Raw genomic sequence first — 20,131 nt, 5'->3', positions numbered from 1 at the left:
TTTCATAAAGTACAAAAGTTATCCAAACTTTTGGTAAAAGTCTCAAACGACTCTTTTTTCCATTGCCTTTTAAGAAGCTAAAGGACCAGATGCTGAAGACTAATACACCACATCACAAGACTCTGAAACATTGACATTTAAAGAGAAACCACTATGTCAAAATTGATAGATTTAAAACATCTTAACATTGTGTATATTTTAGGAGTTTTCAAAGTCTTATAGTCTTTCTAAGTTGTATTATATTTACACATCTGATTGTTTATCAAGTGTAGTTGTTACCGATATCTCTTAACAACTTGTTATAGAGTCAAAAGTCTCTTGCTTTAATGCTTGAAACATTTGTAATCTATTACTTGTATGTTTGAGCAAATGAAATATCTTGCTTGTGTGCTTGAGCATATAAGTCTCTTACTTGCGGGTTTGAGCAAATGAAGTCTCTTACTTGTGTACTGGAGCATTAAAAGTATCTTGCTTGGTGCTTAAGCATCTATAATCAATTTGGTTATAGTGAGAATCTCTTGAAAGTACAAGGAGACCATACTACTCTCAAGTTGTGATAGGAACCATGATTATTTTTCTTGCTTTTGCTCATTAACATTCCACTGTTGTCAACTCTGATACTCCAAGTCAGATTTTGGTTCAGAATTTGATAAGGACCTTCATAAGTTATTCAAGCTTTTCTGAGCCAGACTCTGAACTAGGTGTTCATAATCTGTTTGAAAGCTATCAGAAACAAAAGGTGAAAAAAGCTTTAAGAAAAAAAATCAAACACAATTTACCCATTTTATATGTTTTTCTCACCTTCAGAAAAAAATTCTTAACTAATTAAGAAATCTTAAATAATTTTATGTTTTGTAATCTATCTAAGAGAATGATGCTTACAAGTTAAGTGATAACATATGAGTTTGGTTAGGACAACACTAAATGAACAAATGATTTTATACGACAAATTCAGTAATCTCTCACATCGTTCGGTAGGTTAACCAAATGAATAAATTACTTATAATTTAAATACAAATGAATGATGCCATTATAAAAAAAATAAAACATAAACTGTAATCGTTGAGATTCTAAAAGTGTCATTTAGTTACTTTACCTTAAAAATTTCACAAAATTGAAAAAATAGATCGTAATCTTTAAAAATAAGAAATACGTCACACCAAAATTTATATTTAAATTATTTATTAGGTTATATGAAAATTTTATTATAAAATATATTATTTGTAGTATTACACGTATTACCCCAACCATTCCATAACCTTAATATTCTTATACTCTTCAAAATAAATATCTATCATAACACTCTATAAATATAAAAAAAATAAAAATAAAATTCATATATATATATATATATATATATATATATATATATATATATATATATATATATAATTCAAACAAACAGATTTACAAAGACTAATGAAAAGTGATATATTAAATATTTCTTTATTTAAATTTACCAATTAAATATTTAAACCAATAAAAATAAGGTAAGCTACTTTCCTTCCAAGGTTGCTTGTGCAAAAGATCAATCTCCCATACTTATTTTAAGTAGCAGCCCTACCATGGTTCATTACTTATTTCAGACTGTAATATTCCTTTTAAAATAATCATACCATTATTTTCAACCAATCAACTATTTATCATTTATAATTACACATAGTAGTTCCTGGTCCATAACAATTAAAAATAGTAAGACCAAACTTATCGTAGAAAAAATCCACGCGCTCAACAAAGAGTTAACAAAGAGACTAAGAACCCTTGCATGTTTAGTTACGCGCTAGTGGAGCACGTGAATCTGTTTCCTAAAAAAGCCCCACATCAATTCTTTCCCTGCGTAGGTGGGTTAACAAGCGTAATATCTCTCTTATTTTTTATTTATTTTTATCAATTAATTAATTAATTAATTTCAGAAACACAACTCACGCTCCGAAATTTTATTTTATTTCTCATTATTATTTTCGTCAATATTCCTCCGTTTCTCTCTCAAATTCCCAGTTTTCATTTCATTTCCTTCCAAAACTCGCACGCTTCAAATTTCGTTTTCAATTGTTCTAGGGTTAGGGTTTCGATTCATTTCTCCTTCGATTCGATCTGCGGGTTCAATTAACATCTGCAAATACCTTATTTACCTCCCACCGACGACGCCATGGGAGGTGACGCTGCCGAGAGTGCGACGGAGCCACAAACCACCGACGGAGTTAAGATCAACATTCGTTGCTCCAATGGTTCCAAGTTTTTCGTTCATGTTAGCCTTGAATCTACCGTCCGTTCGTTTAAGGATGCTGTCGCTCAGAACTGTGATATCTCTGCTGACCAACAACGTTTGATTTATAAGGGTCGGATCCTCAAGGACGATCAAACCCTTCAAAGCTACGGTATAAACCTGATCTTCCAATGATTTGTATATTTTTTAGCTTTTAGTTGTTTCTGAGTTGCGATTCAACGTTTTTTTATTCTGAGTTTTGTTCCTGCCTTGTTTGATTTTCATGTAATTGAATAAACAAAGTTGTGTTTGTTTTTTCTTCTGGCTGGACTGCTTTTGTTTGAGATTCTATGATTTTATCGTTTTTGGTGCTCTTTGGTTTTTATATTAATTTATATCGCTTATTTGAATTAGGAGTATAAGATTATCCCTTTATTTGCATTTGTATGGTTTAGCATTTCCAATAACTTAGGAATATGTAGCACCGGCACTTGTCAGTGTCGGGGTCGTTTTCGGGGTGAAAGGTGGAATTTTCTCTAGGTGCTATATGTATTTGGCTGTAGGGGGTTTTGTATTTGTAGTTTTAAAGTACAAATGGAATTAGAATCATGTTATGTTGTCAGGAATGGATTTCTTCGTAAGAAAAATCTTTGGTATTTTGAGAGAGAGTTCCTAAATGAGTGAATATATAATTTTCTTTTGTATTTGGATTTATAGGTTTGGAGGCAGATCACACTGTTCATTTGGTTCGTGGCTTTACTCCTGCCAATACAACTGGTGGGACTAATACCAGTGGTGCCAATACCACAACTACTAATGCTAGAGCTGCTGGTGCTAATGAGGGTGGGGGATTAGGAGGAGCCGGACTTGGAGCTTCACTGTTTCCAGGACTAGGTATCAATGGGATGGGTGGAGGTGGTGGTCTCAATAGCTTATTTGGAGCGAGCCCTCCAGATCTTGATCAATTGCAGCAACCATTTATGTCAAATCCCAATTTAGTGAGAGAAATTATGAACTCGCCTGCCATGCAAAATTTATTAAATAACCCTGATATAGTGCGCAACCTTCTAATGAGTAACCCACAGATGCAAGAGCTCATGGATAGAAACCCTGAGCTGGCACACATACTTAATGATCCAAGCACACTTCGCCAGACACTTGAGGCTACAAGGAACCCTGAGATCATGCGCGAAATGATGAGGAATACAGACAGAGCAATGAGCAATATTGAATCTTCTCCTGAGGGGTTCAACATGCTGAGGCGCATGTATGAAAATGTTCAAGAACCATTTTTAAATGCCACCACAATGGCTGGCAATACAGGAAATGACAGTACCGGAATTTTGGGGACTCAAGGTGGCCAAACAAGGAATCAATCGACCAATCCCTCGACTACCAGTGCTGAAGCAACTTCCCCTGTACCCAATACTAACCCACTTCCTAATCCTTGGTCATCTGCTGCAAGTAAGTATTCATACCATGATATTCTCCTCATAACCAAGCAACTTAATGTCCTCCTTTAGTCCCATTTTGAAGTTCTTTTGTTATTTTAATTTATTTGTTATGCTCTAATAAAGCTTTAGATACATTTAAGTGGTTTGTGGCTAGTACTAGGCTAACACATCCTGAGTATTTTAGCTGGAGGTGCCCAAAGTAACGTCAGGAGGTCAACTACTGGTGTGGAAGCTCGGCAGCAGACACCCACTGGCTTAGGTGGGCCTGGTATGCCAGATCTTGAAGGCATGTTGGGTGGTTTGCCAGATGCCAGTTCATTGAGCCAATTTATGCAAAATCCAGCTATTTCACAAATGATGCAAAGTATCCTTTCCAATCCTCAAACAATGAATCAGGTATTTACTTAATGTGCCCATAAGTTGTGCATGTTTTTGAACTGATCTCTCTAACGTCTTAGTTTCTCTTAGATTCTTGGTATGAATACTGATCAGCGTGGGGTGCCTGATCTAAATTCAATGAGAGAGGTGATGCAAAACCCAGAGTTTCTTCGCATGTTTTCCTCACCCGAGACAATGCAGGTAGATAGATTTAAAATACACTTGCCTGTTGATGAATTTGAGCTAATATGCTCTCCCAATTAGTGTTGAGTACATAACTATTCACATGTTAATAAGTTTTTGGTCCAATGCTGAAGCATTTAGTCATATGTTAATTTTGGGAGAACATTAGTTTTAAATGCTTTTACAGCTATTTTCAGTTTTGTTTCTCCTGTCTTGTGATGAGTTGTTTGAATAATAGGTTTTCAGCATTAAAACAAAAAAAGAATAATGAGTATCATAGTCAGACCTGATTAGACTGAGAGCTGCCTAGATCAAGTGGTGGTATAATGGCCTTCTAGCATTTGGGAATTAATGGGCTAGACAATTTGTGATTAAATTTTGATGAGTTGTGTTAAAAAAAAATAGATTTTAGTAAATGTATCCCAAGTGTTGTTTTGCTATAGCATAGCTGCTACTTGTTTTAGTAAATGTTCTCAAGTAGCAGCTATAGCATAGCAAAAATTTGACAAGCCATTATTGTTGTTTTGCTATACATGATTTAATGCCAAGTGTTGTCAAATAGTAGGTATTGCAGTGCTATTGCACTGTAGCATATCATAATTTGAACAAAATGCTATTTTCCACGATCTACGGTTGACAACACTAATGCAATCTAGTATGATGAGAGTTAGCGTTGTTATCCCAAGATAAACTTAGTAAATTAACTCTTTTGTATTTTCAATATGGCAGCAACTCTTGTCTATGCAGCAAGCTCTTATGACCCAGCTTGGTCAGCAGCAATCAACACAGTAAGTAATGGAGCAATCCTGGCATTCCTATTCTCACAATCATTAACTTTTGCTAGCTTTATTTATACTTATACTTGATTGTTTAATTGTGTTGGTCATACATCCTAATCATATACTATGAAACGCGGATGCACCAAAATTGTAGGTGCTAATGTATCTGGTACGTACTGGGTACAGATATGCTTGGTTGGGTATGTACAATTTTTATAAAAAAGTAATGTAAAAGGGATCTCAGGCTTGGATATGGATGGCTTGAGAAAAAATGTCGGCATTTTGGGTCTACATGTGAGGGTTTTTTCTTATTTCATTTGACATGTGACACTACCCCCTTTCTCTCAAGTGAGTGTGAGAAACGCTAATCTTCACCATTTGATCTTTTATGGATGCTTTATATTTATTTTGAGCAGAACCATTCTTGGCCATCTATGTGTATGGTTCTGGATTAATGTAATTCAACTCTTGTGCTATTTTGCCTCCATAATGATAGCAGTTTCCTTGCGCATTTATTGTTAATAACCTCTTAGGAGTAGTTAGAGGAGCTTTCTTGCCTCCTCTTCTTTTTGGTTATAACTTTTCTGGAAACATTCATTGCTGTAGCTTGTTTCCTTTTGCCAATCATGATTGTCGGATGCCTATGATAGTAACAATATTTTGTGATTTAGTACAATAAAAGTCCTTTGAAGAGCCTATGATAATAACAATATTTTTGGATTTAATGCATTAAAAGTCCTTTGAAGAGCTTGTTTTATTACCTGTCTAAGGAAAGATATACAATTGGAGTCTGGGTCTACATTAACTATCACGCTATAAGCACCTATTTAAATATAAATATGCATACAGCCATACACAACCAATTGTTGGGGGTATGACTCACCAGAATGTAATTTGCACGAGTTGGGCTTGAACCCAGGGTTCTTTCATTCAAACCCTTATATAAATCCTTGAGTATGTGATTTCCATTGGGGTAATCCTTCTGTCACCCTCAGCTTTCCATAACCCTGCTCCCAATGCATACAACTTCAATGGAAGTTAACCCCGTGACTAATTAAGTAGTGAAGTTTGAATTTTTCCCTTTTGATTTTATTCTGTTTTCTATTTGCTACTGGTTTGATCATCTAATATGATATGCTTTGTGCAGGGAACCAGGTCAAGCAGGTGGAGGCACCGGTATGCAAGACTATTCTGCATTTTTTATGGTTTCTATTTATAGAACTATGCTCTGGTAGTCTGTTTGAAATATTTCACTTGGTTTTCATTCGCACTTAAAATTGTGTGACCATCTCTTTTGACCACCTTTCCAAACTTAATTATTGTGAATGATAGACCACCTTTCCGAACTTAATTATTGTGAATCATAATGTTTTGGAACAGTTAATTTATGTGTGTATCCTCTTCCACATGCTATCTGCATCTATTTGTCTACTATGAGGTTTTTCCTAAGATCTCAGCTTAGTCTTTATTAGGTGAGTAATAAACCATATAGATTGATCTGGATGTTTTTATGTGGCCCTTAAGGTAGGTAAGTGCCTTAAATTCTTTCTGACCTAATTTAAGATGCTCCAAACTGAATCTTCAATACCCATTAGACGATGAAACCATTCCCATGGCCAACCAAATGGCATGGCAAATAAAAGCCAAATGGCACAGGCTTTGAAGGTCCCATGCATCTATGGAGTGGCAATGATGAGGCAGATTTAATGTGGCAGCTGGATGATGCAATTTTCATTTGCCTGCACATTCATAAATTATAAATATATTTGGTAATTGCTATAATTTGTTTGTTTCTAGGACCAGCGAACAACGCGGGGCTGGAGATGTTGTCGAGCATGTTTGGTGGACTTGGAGCTGGTAGCCTAGCTGTTCCAAACAGATCAAATGGTTAGGATTGCTATATTGTTTTGTAATTTTCTTGTGCATTTTATATTGCATTACTAATGTATGTACTTTACTATTCCAATTTTTTAAACCGCTCTCTCCTTGATGTCTTTCCAGAGCCACCAGAGCAATTGTATGCTACCCAACTTTCCCAGCTTCAAGAGATGGGATTCTTTGACACGCAAGAAAACATAAGGGCTCTTATTGCTACATCAGGGAATGTTCATGCAGCAGTTGAGCGGCTTTTGGGGAACCCTGGACAGTAGCAGGTAAACATGGCTGATTTCCTTTCAAGAAGCTTCTTCTGTGGATTGTGTTTGGCACCTCCAAACTTGATTGCATTCAAGCGCCTTGTTTGGCATTTAAATATAATTTCCAAATTATAATGGTTGGGACTCAACTGACCGGTGACATATAAGGTTTTATACAGGAACTGCATCTGCAGTTATCACTTATCCTTGAGATCTGATGACATGTTTTCTTCTTGTACATGTGTTAATAATAGTTTTAGACATACGGCAGGAGAACATAAATGTTTTCGATTGAATCATTTTTAATACCTTTATGTATTAGTATATTTTCTTTTGTTATTGATTTATTAATACTTGAATAACTTCATAGTTACTGATTTGGCAGGTGGGAAGGGACACAAGACTAGCAATTAAATAGCACAAAAGCTAATATCTGGTGCGAGATATTATCAGATTAGTTTCAATTTTCGCCATCAGAATTATATGTTCAAACAAATCTGTTTATTTTTTTTACATCTATAATTTGTTATATCCAACACTCCAATTACTAATCATACATTGAACTACAAGAAAATACAAAGGCCTTTTGTACCACACGTGTTTTTTTAACTAGTACGTTTGCAATGATTGGCCTCAAGACAACTCGAAAAAAGGGGTTCAAGTTGGTAGATCTTTGGTTGACAGGATTAACACTCAAGTGACGAGTGGATCTTTTTTCAACATGCTTTTTTTTTCCAAAATGTTTTAACTCCAAAGAGGCTATGCAATGTAGTACAACCAAAATGTTTTCACTCCTTGTTAGAAACATGTTATCTCCTGTCCCTCTTTCATATTTCTCATGCCCCCCCGCCCCTCAGCTGTCTATGTATTGTTTGATTGCATGCTATGATGCATAAGTACGGGTATGGTGCCTGCCGCTGGTACCGGTACAAGATACAGCCTTTTTATTATGAGATACGGTCTTTTAAAAAAATTAAGTAATAAAAAGTAAGAATTTTTTATAAAATGTATAGGTTCATACTAAAAATTTGAAAAAATAAAAAATAATATTAACATAAGATAAAAAAAATTAAAATACATAAATATACTATATTGATATTTGATAGAAATACAAATTTCATATACTTGATTATTTTAAAAGTACGTGCTTCACAACTTTCAGTTATAACTCAAAGCACTCATGCTTCATAACTGGCAGTAGGCTATCTCTTGTAACTAACTTTTGGTTCAATCAATTCAAAATAACAACATTTCTGCCTCTTTCTCATTTAAATTCAAGTATGAACTCTTTCAATTTTTAATGCGTGATCAAGATTTTGAGATCTATCTTAGCCATGGATTTTGCTGAAATAAATTAGTTGCCACTTTCATAGAATGTAATTTCTTTGAAGAACAATGATGGATCTTTGTTGAAAAACGCATTCAAAACTTTTGCGCAACAAATTACCATAAAATTGGATAATTCAAACTTCCTTTCATGGAAGCAACAAATTGAGGTGATTATACGCTTCCATAAACTTCATCGCCACCTTGCGAATCCTACAATTCCTGCTTGCTATTTTTCGATGGAAGATCGCGCATCTGATATTGAAAATATGGCATATGTCTCTTGGCATCAACAAGATTCACTTCTATTCTCATGACTGCTCATCACACTCTCTGATTTGGTAGTCCTTGTGGACACATGCACTATAATGTGTCCATGCTCATGAAGCCTGGTATGAGTTGCGATGCATAACGAAAGGCGATCACACCATTGCTCAATATCTAGGTTGAATTCAACAGATCGTGGATGTTCTTGAATCTATTGGAGATCTGGTGTCACATCGGGATCAGCTTGAAGCGATTTTAGATGGTATTCCTCGTGAGTATCAAACATTGGCGTCAATTATTCAATACCGTAATGAACCTTGTGCCCTGATTGTAACTGAAACCATGCTCCTATCGCATGAAACACGACTTGACAAAGCTCATTGCAATCCCAAGGTCCCCTCTCTGTTAATTTCAAAGGTAGTGCCACTCCCTCGTCTACTTTGACTCTACCAGCTACTTCAAAGGTTCAAGCTCAAGTGCCAAGTCATGATATTGTGCAGTAGTTTGATGGAGGTCATGGTTTTCGTGGAGGTCGTGGTAATGGATTTCGTGGTGGTGGCATACATGGTGGTAGAATTAGAGTTCAATGTCAGATTTGCTATAAGGTTGGACATGATGCTCGTGTAGGCTATCATCGTCACTCTGCTCAGCCTCATCCCTCAAATCAGTGGAGGAATCCAACTCCACACTTCATGTCTCAACCTTCTCACACAAATGCTTGGCCATTTGTTGCACCTCCTCATTCTTTCAACAATCATTGGTATGCACCTTCTTATGCTTCTTCTTCCTAGCGTGCACCCTCTCATGGCTTCTCTCCAAGACCACCAACATACTATTACTCTTCACTCTCTCACAGAACACCTCAAGCATATATTGCTGGAGCTGAGTCCAGTTCCAATCCTGCAACATCCTCACAATGGTACCCTGACTCTAGAGCTACACATCATGTGACACACATTGTTGACAGGTTTTTGGGATAACATTTCTACTTCTGGTTCTAACCAAGTGCTACTAGGTAATAGACAAGGTTTGCCTATTACTTCTATTGGCACTACTGTATTTCAATCTTCACATAAACTACACACCACACTTAAGTTGAATAATCTCTTATTAGTCCTTCAGATTATTAAAAATCTCATCTCTGTGAGTCAATTTGCAAGGGATAATAATATGTATTTTGAGTTTCACTCTTATTTCTTCCTTGTCAAATCATAGGCTACTTTTGATATCTTGCTTCAAGGTGCTCTTGGAAAGGATGTATTATACTCCTTTAGTTCTCTTCGGGCTACAACTTTCTCTCATAATACTCATTTAAGAGAATGCTTATTTTTGGGACATTCTTCTAATCACAAAGGTTACTGGAAGAATCTACATCTCTAAAGATGTAATCTTCAATGAACTAAGGTTTCTCTATTCATATATGTTTCCTTCTTCTTCTTCACATGCTTCCACATATCATAATCATTCATCCATTTCAACACCTCTCACATTTTCTCCATCTCAAGTCACTCATATTTTCAATACTCATCCTCATGAATCTACTCAGCCCTTTGCTCCCAATTCAAACTCAGCTTCTCATTCTGGTCAAACACCTTCGGTCTGTTTCTAATTTTGTGCATCTTAATCCCGTCACTTCGTCTCCTTAAAATTCTAGTTCACATATTACTCCACCTACTGAACCTCACACAAATGTAGAGTCACCACAATTCTCTAACATTTCCCCTGAGTCCATCTCCACTCAATTCATTATAGCCTCTCATACCTCTTCATCATCCGCTGCTAGTCTTTCACCGCAGCCACCCAAGATTCATCCTCACAATACTCATACTATGGTCACAAGTGCCAATGATGGAATAGTCAAACCAAGACTTCATCCCACACTCCTTTTGACTGAACTTGAGCCCACTTCGTATAAAAATACTATTAAGAATCCTAAATGGCTTGATGCCATGAAAGATGAACATTCATATTTGCTTAATAATCACACATGGAACCTCACTCATCTTCCTCCTAATAGAAGAGCCATAGAATGCAACTGGGTGTTCAGAATCAGAAAAAATACAAATGGTTCCGTCTTGAAGTTAATTTGAAGGTTATTCTCACCATAGCAATCACTAGAAGATGTCACATCACTTAACTTGACGTGAATAATGCTTTTTGAACGACTTACTAGCAGAGGAAGTTTACATGCAACAACCGCCAGGTTTTCTTGATATTTATACATCTCTAGTATTCAAATTAAACAAAGCCATTTATGGTCTCAAACAGACACCTAGGTCTTGGTTTGAAAGACTTACCATTACTCTTCACAATTAAGCCCTATAGGCCAATACTTTTGGTACTTGTATCGAATTATTTATTAATAATAAAAGGTTTTTTCTTTATTATGTTTGTTTAATAAAGTCCCTAGAATAGCTAGTCCGTTTAATGTATTAAGTATGACTTAATCATGAGATCACATTAAACATAAGGACATTATTCTTAAAGTATCCATAGTCGAGCTTTATTGTGAAGTGGGATAACATTAAAGCATTAAGACTATTATGTATATAGACTGATGATCACATCTCATGCATCATGGATAAAGAGTTATCAAGTCTTAAACATAGGTATGAATGTTAAGAGTAATATTTATACTGGATTGACCCGCTATGAGAATACTATATAGAATGTTATGCAAAGTGTCATAAGTTATTCTCATGGTAATAATGGTGTATACCACCCTTCGACCTGAAACCACTATGGACCCTAGATGTAGAGTCGAGTGCTTTATTGCTGATCAAACGTTGTCCGTAATTGGATAACCATAAAGACAGTTGATGGGTACTCCACGAAGCATGCTGAGGGACATGAGTGACCTAGATGGAATTTGCCCATCCTGCATAACAGGATAAATGTTTATGGCCCAATATTGAACTGGACAAGGATGACACGGTCTATACCTTGTGTTCAATATAGACATAAGGGCAAAAGAGTAATTATACGCATAAGTATTATCACAGAAGGATTTGTCAGATCACATGACATTTTCGTGTCTTGGGTAACAGTGATGTGTTGCTAGATACCGCTCACTGTTTATTATGTTAAATACGTGATTTAATATAATTGCCAATGCCGCGAAAACCTACAGGGTCACACACAAAGGACGAATTGATGAGAGATAGAGTAACTAAGGAACACCGTAAGATACGGTGTACTTAAGTGAATTGTAGAATATCGTAAGGTACAATGTACTTAAGTAGAATACGAAATATGGTAAGGTATCACACGCTTAAGTGATTTTGGCATATTATAAAATATGGGCCACTTACACTTAAGTGGGCTTTTTAGCTTGAAGTCCACACAAGTGGTTCTATAAATAGAACCCTTGTGCAGAAGCATTCATTGCGGTTGCATTTTCGTTCTCTCTCTCTCTCTCTCTCTCTCTCTCTCTCTCTCTCACTCACTCAAAGCCTTCATTTGTAGCAGCTAACACTAAGATTGAAGGAATCCGTTCGTGTGGACTGAGTAGAGGCGTTGTCGTCATTCAACGTTCGTGATCGCTCCGTAGATCTGCATCAAAGGTTTCAATCGTTCCAAGAGGTAACTATTCTATCACTGATCATGCCAATTCGTAAGGATCAATAAAGGAGAAAATTTTAAATTCCGTTGCGTTTTGGATCGCCGTTCTCCTTCAGTGGTATCAGAGCCACTTACGAAACCATGCATTGGATAGCTGTTTATTTTATGTATTAATATGATTAAAAGACAGAATGAATCAAAGAATAAACGAGTAATTAAATTTGGCATCATGTGTGTACGATTTGGATGATTGATGTTGACTATGCTTCGGAACCGACATTAGTATGGTGAAGCAGCGATACATCGATCGTTCATAGGTTACGCAATTGAGACCGATCAACTTATATATGATATAAGTAATCCTAATGCAAAATATGATATATATGATATACTGTTTCTGTTTCGTTCATTCAAACACTAAATGCTGTTTTTCCTTTGAGCGATCAATCGTCATTTGCTTTGGAATCCGACATTAGTATGGTGAAGCAATGACCTGTGGATCAATCATACTGAATCAACAATCGAGGTGTGTTTGACTCTCTGAAATTGGTGCATTAGGGTTAGTGACGGCACAAGGGTTGTGCCGTCAAGGAGTTGTGAATTGAGGGCTTGTTGGATCACGTCTGTTGACTGTTTCAAAAGCGCTGATTTTGGCCGCGTGACGTTCGTCACGAGCCTGTGACGATCGTAACAAGCTGGACGTGACGGTCGTCACATACTTTGTGACGATCGTCACATTCACAGATCCAGAATTCTAGGCATTTCTGTTATTTTGACCGCGTGACGTTCGTCATGGGCCTGTGACGGTCGTAACAAGCTGGACGTGGCGGTCGTAACATGCTTGTGACGGTCGTCACATTCACAGAGTCAGAATTCTCGGGGTTTCTGTTTTGTGACTGCACAAGAGTTGTGTTGATGCAAAACGACGTCGATTTCAAATGAATTGTCCATTAAAAATTTCGGACAGGGGCGCTGCCCCCTTGACCCCCGTCCGCTGATCGGTCAGCGGACCCCCGGCTAACTCTGCGTAGTGTGATCGGTCACCGAAATTTAATTTGGTTTTAATTAATTAAAAGAATTAAAATTAATAATAATAACGTGTTTATTATTATTTCCTTGTGGTGATCAGTTATGGCCTTAGTTTTCCTTTATTTTGTTTTGGGTTTTTTAAATACGACCTGCGTGTCGTGCCTCTCCTTTTAATCTCTTAATGTAACTTCTTTTCTCATCTCAATCCCTTGTATGTAAAATGAGTTTCTTCTGTAATGTAATGTTATGAAGAAAGAAAAGAATTCAATATCAAAGGAGGACAATGTTATGAAGAAAGAGAAGAATTCAATATCAAAGGAGGACAACCTTGAAGATCTTGCTTGGAGAAACTTAGATCGTTATTAGGTTAGCTTAGGTTCTCTCATTGACTTGGGAGAACAATTGCGCTAGGGGCCATAACTGTTTCATTATGTATGTTGATGCATGTGTATGTATGTTGATGCATGTGAGAGACGATTTATATGATAAATAAGCCGGTGAGATCAGAACAATTGCAATTCCCTCAAATTAAATAATTAAGTTTATGCTTTCCAAGTTTTAACACTCATCAAGACTAGTATCGGATAATGTAGGTTTCGCCTACGCGAGGTGCATGTTCTATATTAGTAAGGTGCGATGGGATAATTGTAATATCCAACTGCTAAAACAATGGGTCAAACTTAACTAAACAAATTATAATAAGATTATATATGTTTAGAAGCAAGAGTTGGAAATGATCCATATGATGGATTGGAATAAGGAGTTATTCACCCAACTGAAATTTTCGAGAGTTGTATTAGATACAATTGGAATGAGTTCCTACCTAAATAACCTAGTTTTGTGTAATCCGCCTACGCGGACTTAGAACAAAGTGAAATGTGGATCTCGACCCACTAGAAAATCTTCCAACGGGATTTTCCGAATCAAATGATGAGGGTCATTTGTTTTGAGTAAAATAATGGGAGCATATTTAATTAAAGGCCTAATTAAATATGTTATTGATACTTATATTTTCATTAATTCTTATGTAGATTACCATGACCACAAACACCTCTAACAACATTTTGCGATCAATCCTTGACAAGGAAAAATTGTTTGGGACAAATTTTCAGGATTGACACCGAAACCTGAGGATTGTCCTTAAACATGATAAAAAACTGTATGTCTTGGAGAAACCTGTTCCTGAAGAGGAACCTCCTAGTTCTGCACCTAAGGCAGAAAGAGATGCTTATAAGAAGTATGTCGATGATGCCAATGAAACTGCTTGTCTCATGCTGACTACCATGAACTCAGAATTGCAAAAGCAACATGAGAACATGGAAGCGTTCGATATGATCGAACACCTGAAGATGCTCTATCACGTGCAAGCAAGGCATGACAGGTTTGAAGTTTCAAAAGCCCCTTTTCAAGGCAAGTTAGCTGAGGGAGCCCCTGTAAGTCCCCATGTGCTCAAGATGATTGGGTATGTGGAAAACCTTGAAAGGTTGGGTTTTCCCCTCGAAAAGGAACTTGTGACTGATTTGATCTTGCAATCGTTGCTAGATAGATTCAGTCAATTTGTCCTAAATTTCAATATGAATGATATGGACAAATCTCTTCCTGAACTGTTAGCCATGTTAAAGACTCCTGAGCAGAACTTGAAGTCAAAAGGGAAGTCCATTTTGATGATCGGAAATGGAAAGAGACAGAACAAAAGGCCCATCAAGTAGGGTGATAAAGGGAAAGGCAAGGAAGTTGCCAAACCCAGACCCACTGTTGCTGCTTTGAAGCCTAGTGGAGGCATAGCAAAGGCAGACACCTGCTTCCATTGCGGTAAGACCGGACACTGGAAGAGAAACTGCCCAAAGTACTTGGAAGATACGAAGAATGGAGTAGATACTTCAACTTCAGGTATTTTTGTTATTGAAATAAATTTATCTACTTCTGCATCATGGGTATTAGATACTGGATGCGATTCTCACATTTGTACAAATGTGCAGGGGCTGAAAGGAAGTAGAGATTTGGCAAAAGGTGAAGTTGACCTACGAGTTGGCAATGGAGCAAAGGTTGCTGCTTTAGCCGTAGGAACTTATGTATTGACTTTACCTAGTGGTTTAATAATTCAATTAGAGAACTGTTATTATGTACCTACAATTAGCAGGAATATTATTTCCATTTCTTGTTTGGACAAGTTTGGTTTTTCATTTATAATAAAGAACAATTGTTGCTCAATTTATTTGAATGATATATTCTATGCTACTGCACAAATGAGCAATGGACTACATGTCCTTGATCTCGAAATGCCTATTTATAACATTAATACTAAAAGGATGAAACCTAACGAGTTAAATCCAACTTACCTTTGGCATTGTCGATTAGGCCACATAAATGAGAAATACATTTCCAAACTCCATAAAGATGGACTCTTGGACTCTTTTGATTACGAATCATATGAGACATGCAGATCTTGTTTAATTGGAAAGATGACAAAGTCTCCATTCACAGGAAAAAGTGAAAGAACAAATGATCTTTTGGGCCTCATACATACTGATGTATGTGGACCACTGAACATACCAGCAAGAGGAGGTTTTCAGTACTTTATCACATTCACTGATGATTTCAGTAGATATGGTTATGTGTATTTAATAAAACACAAATCAGAGTCCTTTGAAAAGTTCAAGGAATTCAAGAATGAAGTACAAAACCAACTAGGTAAGAATATTAAAACTCTTCGATCAGATCGAGGTGATGAGTATTTAAGCCTAGAGTTTGATGACCATCTGAAAGAGTGTGGGATCCTATCCCAGGTTACTCCTCCTGGAACACCCCAATGGAATGGTGTATCTGAGAGAAGAAATCGAACCCTGTTAGACATGGTCCGATCCATGATGAGTCACGCCGATCTTCCAAACTCCTTTTGGGGACATACACTATTTACAACAGCTTACACACTTAACCGTGTTCCATCCAAAAAGGTTGAGAAGACACCATATGAGATATGGAGTGGTAAGAAACCACGTATGTCTTACATGAAGATTTGGGGTTGCGAAGTTTATGTGAAACGACAAATTTCAACTAAGCTTGAGCCAAAATCTGACAAATGCTTATTTGTGGGGTATCCTAAAGAAACAAGAGGGTATTACTTCTACAATCCTTCTAAGGGCAAAATGTTTGTCGCTCGAACTGGAGTTTTCCTAGAAAAGGATTTTATTTCCAAAGGAATCAGTGGGAGGAAGTAGAGCTTGAAGAAATTCAAGAATCACAAAGCATTGATACACCTATGGAGGAATTAGAGCAGGAAACACAAGTAGTTGTGAGAGCAACTTGCTCAAGTAGAACAAGACCAACGTATGTTAGGCAGGATACGTCACCTACCTGAGAGATATGGATATCTCATAACTAATCAAGGTGATGTATTACTCATGGATCAAGATGAGCATGTGACCTACCAAGAGGCCATAACTGGTCCCGAGTCTGAGAAGTGGATAGAAGCCATAAAATTTGAAATGGATTCCATGTACACAAACCAAGTTTGGACCTTGGTAGAGCCTCCTGTAGGAGTTAACCCTATAGGATGCAAACAGGTTTTCAAAAAGAAGACTGGCATGGATGGTAAGGTACATACCTATAAGACAAGACTGGTTGCAAAAGGATATAAACAAATTCATGGGGTTGACTATGATGAAACCTTTTCACCAGTTGCAATGCTTAAATCTGTTCGGATTTTACTTGCTATCGCTGCATATCATGATTATGAAATATGACAGATGGATGTCAAAACTGCTTTCCTCAATGGGAATCTTCTTGAGGATGTGTACATGACACAACCTGAAGGATTTGACATACCAGAAGAAGCCCAAAAGATATGTAAGTTACAAAGATCAATCTATGGATTGAAGCAAGCTTCCAGAAGCTGGAATCTTCGTTTTGATGAAACAGTAAAACAATATGGATTCATCAAGAACGAAGATGAGCCTTGTGTCTACAAGAAGGTTGGTGGGAGCATGATCGTTTTCCTGGTATTATATATAGATGACATATTACTCATTGGAAACGATATCCCTACCCTACAACAAGTAAAGTCTTGGTTGGGGAAATGCTTTTCTATGAAGGACATAGGTGAAACAACCTATATATTAGGAATCAGAATATCCTTAAGTATTTGAGAAGGACTAAGGACTCATTCTTGATATATGGAGGTCAGGAAGAGCTGGCTGTAATTGGATACACCGATGCTAGCTTCCAGACAAATAAGGATGACTTTAGATCGCAATCTGGTTATGTGTTTTGCTTAAACGGTGGTACTGTGAGCTGGAAAAGTTCAAAGCAAGATACAGTTGCTGATTCTACAACCGAGGCCGAGTATATTGCTGCCTCAAGTGCAGCAAAGGAAGTTGTTTGGATCAAAAAGTTCATTAGTGAACTTGGAATAGTTCCTAGCATTGTGGATCCCATTGGTCTCTATTGTGATAACAATGGTGCTATCGCACAAGCTAAGGAGCCTAGATCTCACCAACGATCCAAACACATACTTAGGCGTTATCACCTCATTCGAGAGATAATAGATAGAGGAGATGTGAAAATATGCAGAGTACCTACACTTGACAATATTGCTGACCCACTAACAAAGCCTCTTGCGCAGCAGAAGCATGATGGCCATACTAGATCTATGGGCATTAGGGGTATGCCTGATTGGCTCTAGTGCTAGTGGGAGATTGTTGGTGTAAGCCCTAGAGGCCAATACTTTTGGTACTTGTATCAAATTATTTATTAATAATAAAATGCTTTTTCTTTATTATGTTTGTTTAATAAAGTCCCTAGAATAGCTAGTCCGTTTAATGTATCAAGTATGACTTAATCATGAGATCACATTAAACATAAGGACACTATTCTTAAAGTATCCGTAGTCGAGCTTTATTGTGAAATGGGATAACATTAAAGCATTAAGACTATTATGTATATAGACTGATGATCACATCTCATGGGTCATGGATAAGGAGTTATCAAGTCTTAAACATAGGTATGACTGTTAAGAGTAATATTTATACTGGATTGACCCGCTATGAGAATAATATATAGAATGTTATGCAAAGTGTCATAAGTTATTCTCATGGTGATAATGGTGTATACCACCCTTCGACCTGAAACCACTATGGACCCTAGATGTAGAGTCAAGTGCTTTATTGCTGATCAAACATTATCCGTAACTGGATAACCATAAAGACAGTTGATGGGTACTCCACGAAGCATGCTGAGGGACATGAGTGACCTAGATGGAATTTTCCCATCCTGCATAACAGGATAAATGTCTATGGGCCCAATATTGAACTGGACAAGGATGACACGGTCTATGCCTTGTGCTCAATATAGACATAAGGGCAAAAGGGTAATTATACGCATAAGTATTATCACAGAAGGATTTGTCAAATCACATGACATTTTCGAGTCTTGGGTAGCAGTGATGTGTTGCTAGATACCGCTCACTGTTTATTATGTGAAATACGTGATTTAATATAATTGCCAATGCCGCGAAAACCTACAGGGTCACACACAAAGGACGGATTGATGAGAGATAGAGTAACTAAGGAACACCATAAGGTACGGTGTACTTAAGTGAATTGTAGAACATCGTAAGGTACGGTGTACTTAAGTAGAATACGAAATATGGTAAGGTACCACACGCTTAAGTGATTTTGACATATTATAAAATATGGGCCACTTACACTTAAGTGGGCTTTTTAGCTTGAAGCCCACACAAGTGGTTCTATAAATAGAACCCTTGTGCAGAAGCACTCATTGCGGTTGTATTTTCGTTTTCTCTCTTTCTCTCTCTCTCTCTCTCTCTCTCACTCACTCAAAGCCTTCATTCGTAGCAGCTAGCACTGAGATTCAAGGAATCCGTTCGTGTGGACTGAGTAGAGGCGTTGTCGTCGTTCAACGTTTGTGATTGCTCCGTAGATTTGCATCAAATGTTTCAATCGTCACAAGAGGTAACTATTCTATCACTGATCATGCCCATTCATAAGGATCACTAAAGGAGAAAATTTTAAATTCCGCTGCGTTTTGGATCGCCGTTCTGCTTCACATTCATATTTGCTTAATAATCACACATGGAACCTCACTCATCTTCCTCCTAATAGAAGAGCCATATGATGCAACTGGGTGTTCAGAATCAAGAAAAATACAAATGGTTCCGTCTTGAAGTTAATGTGAAGGTTATTCTCACCATAGCAATCACTAGAAGATGTCACATCACTTAACTTGACGTGAATAATGCTTTTTGAACGACTTACTAGTAGAGGAAGTTTACATGCAACAACCGCCAGGTTTTCTTGATATTTATACATCTCTAGTTTTCAAATTAAACAAAGCCATTTATGGTCTCAAACAGACACCTAGGTCTTGGTTTGAAAGACTTACCATTACTCTTCACAATTTAGGGTTTCAAACTAGCAAATGTGATCCTTCTCTCCTTATTCACCCTCATTACTTCTCACTACATTATTTTCACGTTGGTCTATGTTAATGATATCATAGTCACTGGAAATTCTTTACCTCATATTCAAAAGTTAATTTTCAAACTACAAGATCAATTTGCCCTAAAACAGTTTTCTTGATTATTTTGTAGGCATTGAAGTGTCTCATTACTCTAATGAGAGCATATTTCTTTCTGAAACAAAGTATATAAGGGATATACTAGCCAATACAAACATGGGTGAAGCTAAGAGTCTTCCTACTCTTTGGGTGTCTAATCTTAAGCTAACCAAAGTGGGGTCTGACTACCTTCAGGATCCTACTTACTATAGGTAAGTGATGGGTGTCCTGCAATATGCC

At 37.0% G+C, this 20,131-nt stretch overlaps 1 protein-coding gene across 1 annotated transcript; it reads left to right on the top strand.

Moving 5' to 3' along the window:
- The first annotated feature begins 1,780 nt into the window (after positions 1–1,780).
- Positions 1,781–7,729, top strand: LOC127120017 (ubiquitin domain-containing protein DSK2a). Its single transcript, XM_051050401.1, has 9 exons — positions 1,781–2,378; positions 2,924–3,670; positions 3,845–4,056; positions 4,129–4,239; positions 4,951–5,009; positions 6,148–6,176; positions 6,798–6,887; positions 7,002–7,153; positions 7,521–7,729. The coding sequence occupies exons 1-8, from the start codon at positions 2,150–2,152 to the stop codon at positions 7,148–7,150; spliced, it is 1,626 nt and encodes a 541-aa protein (XP_050906358.1). The 5' UTR covers positions 1,781–2,149; the 3' UTR covers positions 7,151–7,153; positions 7,521–7,729.
- Positions 7,730–20,131: the final 12,402 nt, after the last annotated feature.

Source organism: Lathyrus oleraceus, chromosome 2 (genome assembly GCF_024323335.1).
Source record: "Lathyrus oleraceus cultivar Zhongwan6 chromosome 2, CAAS_Psat_ZW6_1.0, whole genome shotgun sequence".
NCBI lineage: Eukaryota > Viridiplantae > Streptophyta > Magnoliopsida > Fabales > Fabaceae > Lathyrus > Lathyrus oleraceus.
The sequence above is the reverse complement of the archived record's forward strand: the minus strand, read 5'-3'. Positions and strand labels throughout refer to the sequence as shown.

Bases quoted from the DNA above. Each gene is read 5' to 3' on its own strand.
- LOC127120017 (XM_051050401.1), top strand. From the start codon at position 2,150: ATGGGAGGTGACGCTGCCGAGAGTGCGACGGAGCCACAAACCACCGAC. The intron at 2,379-2,923 runs GTATAAACCTGA...TTGGATTTATAG, and splicing joins TCAAACCCTTCAAAGCTACG to GTTTGGAGGCAGATCACACT. The intron at 6,888-7,001 runs GTTAGGATTGCT...ATGTCTTTCCAG, and splicing joins TGTTCCAAACAGATCAAATG to AGCCACCAGAGCAATTGTAT.